Source organism: Schistocerca nitens, chromosome 2 (assembly GCF_023898315.1).
Source record: "Schistocerca nitens isolate TAMUIC-IGC-003100 chromosome 2, iqSchNite1.1, whole genome shotgun sequence".
NCBI classification, from domain to species: Eukaryota; Metazoa; Arthropoda; class Insecta; order Orthoptera; family Acrididae; genus Schistocerca; species Schistocerca nitens.
Genome location: NC_064615.1, coordinates 836,043,928 through 836,052,635, shown reverse-complemented (window position 1 = coordinate 836,052,635; position 8,708 = coordinate 836,043,928). Strand labels below are relative to the sequence as shown.

Sequence of the window (8,708 nt, the reverse complement as noted above, 5' to 3'; positions counted from 1 at the left end):
GTATACTACAGCATCATCCGCGAAAAGCCGCATGGAACTTCCGACACTATCTTTATTTCCGTGTACGAGTGGACGTTGTAGATTCGTGAGGTTTCGCTTGTGACCCCGTTGGTATTTTCGTGTTGTTGTTCGTTAGGTCTTGCTCGGTCGTCCGTCGTTGATCGTGTCCGTCCTTCCCCGTTCGTTTTGTTTATTCGCGGGCAGCTCCCGTTTGGTCCCACCGCGCTTTCGTTCTCGGCAAGCCCGCGACCGTTCCGGTTGCGGTTACAACACAAGGGACCTCTCCAGCTGCTGAATCTGTGAAAATAGTTGCTTCAGTGCACATCACATAATTTTAATCTGCATACGCGCAGGTTACAAAATTTCAGAAGATTCAGATTCCGTAGTATTATTCTAATTACGAGCCCATAAGTCGTAAATACAACTTTCCTGTTTTCTGTAAAGGGACGGCGAGGAAACAAGCAAAAAAGCATATTGCAGTGATCAAGGAGAAAGAATATATATAGGAAAACAAATTAGTCTAGTGGTTTATATACTTTATTATCTCAGTTAAAAATGACTACGAGAAAGCAAACAAAACCGCATATTCACACAGCACATCACCAAATTCTTGATGAAGACTAAACCGCTGATGCTACCTGTTTGAACGGTTGCAGAGCAATGAATTCACATGTGGACATTACCTTCGTTCAGTTAGAACATAAAACACAGTGCATTCTAACCAAAAATAACCAAGAGGGTATGTTGAACAATTCACGTAATTTTCTTTGTTGCACTCGTTTTTATCAGAGAACCTGTACATTGTTGTTTCAAAAATACATAGCGCACGTCCGTCTGCTGTTTATCGAAGTATCGTGTATGAGTTTGAAGTAAAGCGGTTGAGAAAGTACGCATGAGCAGCGCCTATTAGATGGAGGTGGCCCAACAGCCGATCAGTTCCAATCATTCCACCTGGAAGGAGGTACACGGCTCGTGTTGTCTGTAGTTCAACCATGCCTAGACGGTCAATTCTGTGATTCGATCGTGTCCGCATTGTTACTTTGTGCCAGGAATGGCTCTCAACTAGGGAAGTGTCCAGGCGCCTCGGAGTGAACTAAAGCGATGTTCGGACATGGAGGAGATACAGAGAGACAGGAACTGTCGATGACATGCCTCGCTCAGGCCGCCCAAGGGCTACTACTGCAGTGGATGACCGCTACCTACGGATTATGGCTCGGAGGAACCCTAACAGTAACGCCATCATGTTTAATAATGCTTTTCGTGCAGCCACAGGACGTCGTGTTAGGACTCAAACTGTGCGCACTAGGCTGCTTGATGCGCAATTTCAAGCCCGACTTCCATCGCGAGGTCCATCTTTGCAACCACGACACCATGCATCGCGGTACAGATGGGCCCAACAACATGCCGAATGGAGCGCTCAGGACTGGCATCAGGTTCTCTTCACCGATGAGTGTCGTATATGCCTTGAACCAGACAATCGTCGGAGACGTGTTTGGAGGCAACCCGGTCAGGCAGAACACATTAGACGCACTGTTCGGCGAGTGCAGCAAGGTGGAGGTTCGACGCTCTTTTGGTGTGCCGACGTACGCCGCTGGTGGTCATGGGAGCGCCGTAACGGCTATACGATACGTGAACTCCATCCTCCGACCGATATTGCAACCATATCGGCAGCATATTGGAGAGGCATTCGTATTCATGGACGACAATTCGCGTCCCCATCATGCACATCTTGTGAATGACTTCCTTCAGGATAACGACATCGCTCGACTAGAGTGGCCAGCACGTTCTCCAGACATGAACCATATCGAACATGCCTGGGATGGATTGAAAAGGGCTGTTTATGGACGACGTGACCCACCAACCACTCTGAGGGATCTACGCCGAATCGCCGTTGAGGAGTGGGATAATCTTGACCAACAGTACCTTGATGAACTTGTGAGTAGTATGCCACGACAAATACAGGCATGCATTAATGCAAAAGGACGTGCTACTGGGTATTAGAGGTGCCGGTGTGTACAGCAATCTCGATCACCACCTCTGAAGGTCTCGCTGTATGGTGGTACAACTTGCAATGTCTGGTTTTCATTAGCAATAAAAAGGGCGTAAATGATGTTTGTGTCGATCTCAATTCCAATTTTCTGTACGGGTTCCGGAACTCTCGGAACCGAGGTGATGCAAAACTTTTTTGATATGTGTATCTCATACGGACATGAGCAACATATAAAACTTAAGTCTGATTTTTCCAACGTGTGGAGTATGTGAAAATACGTAGATGTACAATAACTAGGAAAGAAGTGACAGCGTTTCTTTTCGAAGGAACGATATCGACGTTTGCCTGAAGTGATGTGGTCGGTCGCACACGCGAATGGTTAAACGTTTATCCACATGTTTACTACGTCTCTTCGTTTCCCTCTCTCCTTCTCCCCCGGCGAGAAAGGCGCAGTGAATCTGTGTTATTTATTGCCACAGTCATTCTTTCGCTCATTTCACCAAGTTTCTCTGTCATCCCACTGCAAAAAGAGAGGTCCGTCAAACAATTTTTATCTAACTGCATTATATGGCAGTGACACATCATGGACAAGTTACTTTTGTTCTTAAATTTAGCACACCAGTGTACCTCCAGCTGCTTCAAGTTTGCTATCGATTTGATCAATGATGGAATTTTTCTAATTTTACTTCTACACTGCCCCTTTTTTATTTACGTTCTCGTACACCCAGTAAACTTCAGAACAAATTTACTTTCCTCATGCGTTGGTCTTATCCTGATCATTATTTTGAGTTGATATTAAAACATTCAGTGAGATATTAACAGCCAAACAGTTCAAAAAGTTCGTAGTGTGTCTCTGTAGAACCTAGTTTCGCCCTTAATTCCAGCTATACTTGTCACGGCTGAATATCTTCTTCGAGATACTGGGTGATAAAGAGAAAATTTATTTGCCTAGCTCTGCTGTAGACCCATACAAGGAAATTCAGTATTATAACAAATGTTCCGTCTCAAAGATGCTGCTTCAATAAGCATAGCTACATCGGCGCGTTTTCTCCGTGAATGATGCGACTAAACGATTTTAATTCATGGGTGTACGGGGGCTAATTATAAAGTTTGTTATCGCCTAGAAAAAATAATTCTGTGAATTTTTTGCCATGTACGTGTCTTCGGTAATTGTACATACTGAAAAATGATGTGCCATAGCACTGCAGTATACCGCTAGAAGAACGGCATTAAAATTGCGCGTCGGTAAAATGCAGTCTCGTGCAATAATTCAGCATCAGCATCAGTATCAAAATATTTACAGCTGTGTGGTGGTGTGTAGTTATTCTACTTGCTGTACGCGTTTGAAGTGCTAGTTCAGTTGCAAGTTCGGTAGTCGCATTGTTATATTTTTCAGAGTTTAGTCACGAGTATACGTTCCGTTTTTAGTAAGTTTCTCCGGTCCTTGCTTTGTATAGCCGGAACACGTGGTGTAGGAAGTTCGTTACTCCAGCACAGGTTCAAATGGTTCTAATGGCTCTGAGCACTATGGGACTCAACTGCTGTGGTCATAAGTCCCCTAGAACTTAGAACTACTTAAACCTAACTAACCTAAGGACATCACACACATCCATGCCCGAGGCAGGATTCGAACCTGCGACCGTAGCGGTCGCGCGGTTCCAGACTGTAGCGCCTAAAACCGCGCGGCCACTCCAGCCGGCCAGCACAGGTTCAAAATTCAGTTGTCTGACTTTTCTTTTAATTGGAATGTATGTGTGAACGTTTCTCGTGTGCATGTGTTTTATTTCTTCAGTCTTTCATTTCTTTACAAATGGTTCAAATGGCTCTGAGCACTATAGGACTTAACAGCTATGGTCATCAGTCCCCTATAACTTAGAACTACTTAAACCTAACTATCCTAAGGACATCACACAACACCCAGTCATCACGAGGCAGAGAAAATCCCTGACCCCGCCGGGAATCGAACCCGGGAACCCGGGCGCGGGAAGCGAGAACGCTACCACACGACCACGAGCTGCGGACTTTCTTTACAACCTTAAGACAGTGTAACTCTGCAGATACCACGTGGTGGTAATTCCATTTTGTGTAACTTCAGTATCATATTCTGGCCGGTCAGGGTGGCCGAACGGTTCTAGGCGCTACAGTCTGGAACCGCACGACCGCTACGGTCGCAGGTTCGAATCCTGCCTCGGGCATGGATGTGTGTGATGTCCTTAGGTTAGTTAGGTTTAAGTAGTTCTAGGGGACTGATGTCCTCAGAAGTTAAGTCCCATAGTGCTCAGAGCCATTTTTTATCATCTACTAGAAGTTTTATTCTTAATTCCGCGTGACATTTAATTGCTCTTTGTGCATATACAGTTTATACATTTGTGTTCTTGAAGTTTCCACGAATTCTAGTAATTTTGCTCTGTTTTTGAATATTCAGGGCATTTGCTGCTGTTTCACGCCAGCTTACCCCAGTTTCATGTGGAAGATGATAGAGATAAATTTCTTTCTAGAAAAGTGTTCCATAGCATTCGTATTCACAATAACTGAATCATAGCGATAGGGATGAACTTCTAAACCTTTGACCTATTGTGGTGGACGAAATTCTTTTTATCACTTCGATTGTGTGTTTGAATCGTGCATGTTTCTGTGTACCTTTTCGATGCGCACTTAAGATTTCCCTTTTGTTAATCACATCAGCACTCAGTTTAATAATAGTATAAGTGAGCTAAATAACATGCAACGAACAACCATAGTTTAAAATTACTTTGCGAATTTTTAACATGATGTTTTATTTCAATAAACTGTGTTAAACTATGACGACTGTTTCTCAAACAAAACCCACGCCCTTTCTAAGATTATTTTAATACATCCAAGCTGGCTTTTCTGAAGCGCAGAAGGTGAGTCTTATATTTCTAGATTTTTGTCCAATTATTTCATATTTTCGTTGAGGCTTAAGCTCTTGCTCGATCTGAATTATTTGATTTATCATGTGTACTGAAACCGTTCCCATATGCTCATTCCATCTATTCACTTGGAACTTTTTATTAATTGTAACATGTTACTAATGCTTAGAAGTTCAGTGATTGATTCAGTTCTTATATTAAACTTCCCCAGTTTCAATTAAATTGGGTAGCGACCCGGAAGAATTTTGTGGCGCACTGCACTTACAGTAGACTGCTGAGTTCCACATTGGCTAACTTCCCCCAGTTTCTGTTTGTAAATCATTCTCTAGTTAACCATTCACCCATTAATAATCATTTAACATGTACCCACCAATAGTCAGAAATTAATTAAGTGACTATTTTTGGTATGATAATTAAAGCTTTATTACAACCCCTTGTACATCTATTATGTTCTTTGGACCTCAAAGGAGATAACGTGCCACATTTATTCACAGCACTGAAAAATCACACGACCATCCATCCGCGTTTCTCCCTTTAGTTTTGAACTTTGAGTACGCGTTTATAAAGCTGCAATGCCACAGACTATTCTGGTTCTTTTAGTTATTCCAGTACTTTAATGCGCTTTATTTCAGTTGTAATCGAGGGCGCGATGCTGGTGCAGTTCCTTGCGTTAGCTGTCGCCGAAGTATTTACGACCCCTGCACCATAATTCACTGCTCTTGCTCGACAGCCCGTGAAACATTTCCCGCCCCGCAAACTCTTGTTAAACTAGAACTGGGTCGGCAGGCTGGTGAAACACTAGGGCCGCATCTGCGCTGATTATCACGGTGTCTAAAAGCGTCAGACTTCTCCCAGAGCAAACAGATAATAGCTCGGAGGTTTTGGATCTTAATTGCTGCGTATTCTCATTCTCTGCTAAGTTTATTCCCAGCAGCAAAAATATTATTTTATTCACTGCACTTGATTTGCAGGAACTACAGAAATACTGGTCCACAGAACACAGCTGCAAATAAATTTGGTCTTCAAGTAATATTTCAATTCTCAACCGCTCAACCGACTTTCGGAGTTAGCCTTAAAGACAGACGGTAAAGAACTCCCGACTATCTTGTCTACCAGTAGGAAGAGCCAGTTACAAATGCATACAAGGAAGATCATAGTCGAAGAAATAGAGGTATAGGCCGTATTGCCATGACGTCATCTGTGAGGAATATGTCATCACAAATTCTGGTCGACAGGGAAACACCGTCGCTGTCAGTGAGAACAAACTATTGCCAGAGACAGATTCCTCATTTTATCAAGGTTGAAATCGTCATCACAATTAATTAAATCGCTTGTCAAACGTATTTAACCGATTTTTCCGAACACCGAATCCCAGAAGAATGATACAGATGTGTAAGTCTGAACGATCTCGTGGTCCGTACCGAGTGAGGTGGCCCATTGGTTACACTACTGGCCATTAAAATTGCTACACCACGAAGATGACGTTCTACAGACGCGAAATTTAACGGACAGGAAGAAGATGAAAATGATTAGCTTTTCAGAGCATTCACACAAGGTTGGCGCCGGTGGCGACACCTACAACGTGCTCACATAAGGAAAGTTTCCAACCGATTTCTCATACACAAACAGCAGTTGACCGGCGTTGCCTGGTGAAACGTTGTTGTGATGCCTAGTGTAAGGAGGAGAAATACGTACCATCACGTTTCCGACTTTGATAAAGGTCGGATTGTAGCCTATCGCGACTGCGGTTTATCGTATCGCGACATTGCTGCTCACGTTGGTCGAGATACAATGACTGTTAACAGAATATGGCATCGGTGGGTTCAGGAGGGTAATACGGAACGTCGTGCGGGATCCCAACGGCCTCGTTTCACTAGCAGTCGAGATGAAAGGCATTTTATCGGCATGACTGTAACGGATCGTGCAGCCACGTCTCGATCCCTGAGTCAACAGATGGGGACGGTTGCAAGACAACAACCATCTGCACGAACAGTTCGACGACGTTTGTAGCAGCATGGACTATCAGCTCGGAGACCACGGCTGCGGTTACCCTTGACACTCCATCACAGACAGGAACGCCTGCGATGGTGTACTCAGCGACGAACCTGGGTGCACGAATGGCAAAACGTCATTTTTTCGGATGAATCCAGGTTCTGTTAACAGCATCATGATGGTCTCATCCGTGTTTGGCGACATCGCGGTGAAAGGCACATTGGAAGCTTGTATTCGACATCGCCGTACTGGCGTATCACCCGGCGTGATGGTATGGGGTGCCACTGGTTACACGTCTCGGTCACCTCTTGTTCGCACTGACGGCACTTTGAACAGTGGACGTTACATTTCAGATGTGTTACGACCCGTGGCTCCACCCTTCATTCGATCCCTGCGAAACCTTACATTTCACCAGGATAATGCACGACCCCATGTTGCAGGTCCTGTACGGGCCTTTCTGGATACAGAATGTGTTCGACTGCTGCCCTGGCCAGCACATTCTCCAGATCTCTCACCAATTGAAAACGTCTGGTCAATGGTGCCCGAGCAACTGGCTCGTCACAATACGCCAGTCACTACTCTTGATGAACTGTGGTATCGTGTTGAAGCTGCATGGGCAGCTGTACATGTACACACCATCCAAGCTCTGTTTGACTCAATGCCCAGGCGTATCAAGGCCGTTATTACGGCCAGAGGTGGTTGTTCTGGGTACTGATTTCTCAGGATCTGTGCACCCTAATTGCGTGAAAATGTAATCGCAAGTTAGTTCTAGTATAATATATTTGTCCAATGAATACCCGTTTGTCATCTGCATTTCTTCTTGGTGTAGCAATTTTAATGGCCAGTAGTGTAGTAGACTACACTCGCAGTCGGGAGAATGACGGTACGGTATCGCGCCCGACCATTCTGCTTTAAGTTTTCCGTGATTTCCCTAAAAATCCCCAGGCAAATTGCTAGGCGGTTCCTTTGAAATACCATTGTCTGTTTCCTTTCCCATCCTAGCAACATCCGATCTTGTGTTCCAAGAACATCATTCTCGGCGAGATATTAAACCCTAATCTCCCTTCCTTGTCTCGTAGTCCATACCGTGGTTGACTGAACACTATGCTGTGCCATGACAAATTTGTCAGGTTGCGGCAGGCTGGTATAGGGTCAGTGTTTCACGCAACGTCTTGATCTATGTGAAAGTACGTCCCATACGTCACAATCCACACTGTCAGTTAATTTATACTCCCCTGGCTGCCCTAGAATCACGTCGTCCTTCCTAGGGTCATCGAGAGTGGATATCTTTGGTGCTGGCAGAAAAAATCTTTCGCTTTATATTTAGAGAGGAAACGATTCCTGAAGACGGTAGGAAGACAATGGACTTGAACCTTTCCTCTTCAGTTTCTTAAGGTTAGACACTCAGCTTCGGTTTGAATTGCAAAGAATTTAACATCAACAAAGGCCCAAGGAGGATACATAGGCCATCACCCACCTATCCACCAGTGAAAAAGAACAAAGCTGATTCTCAACAAGGTGAATTCTCTTTCGTGACGAAACCCCGTTCCGCAGTCATCTTTGAAGGTTTTCCGTCTTGAGAATGGGGCCAGAGAAGAACACAGCTAGAGCCTGTCGCAGATGGTGAGTTTTAATCGATGAGAAACTGCATTTACGCTCGTATTTCTAGCAGGTCATACACGTCTTTTTTTCACTTTGTTAATTAATTTTCCTACTGACGAGGTAGCAACCACCATCTTGTTATAGTACAGCGCTTATCAAAAACATACGCAGTGCGCTGACATCAAAGGCCATCCAACTCGCCGAATACAGGGTTATGTGAGTCACATGAATAT

General features: G+C 44.3%; 1 protein-coding gene across 1 annotated transcript in view; it reads left to right on the top strand.

Moving 5' to 3' along the window:
- Window positions 1-8,455: 8,455 nt before the first annotated feature.
- LOC126235376 (uncharacterized protein C18orf63-like) overlaps window positions 8,456-8,708 on the top strand; it is a 165,470-nt gene continuing 165,217 nt past the window's right edge. Inside the window, exon 1 of the mRNA XM_049944099.1 lies at window positions 8,456-8,496. Within this exon, the coding sequence (XP_049800056.1) occupies window positions 8,456-8,496 (41 nt within the window). The remainder of the gene's footprint in view (window positions 8,497-8,708) is intronic.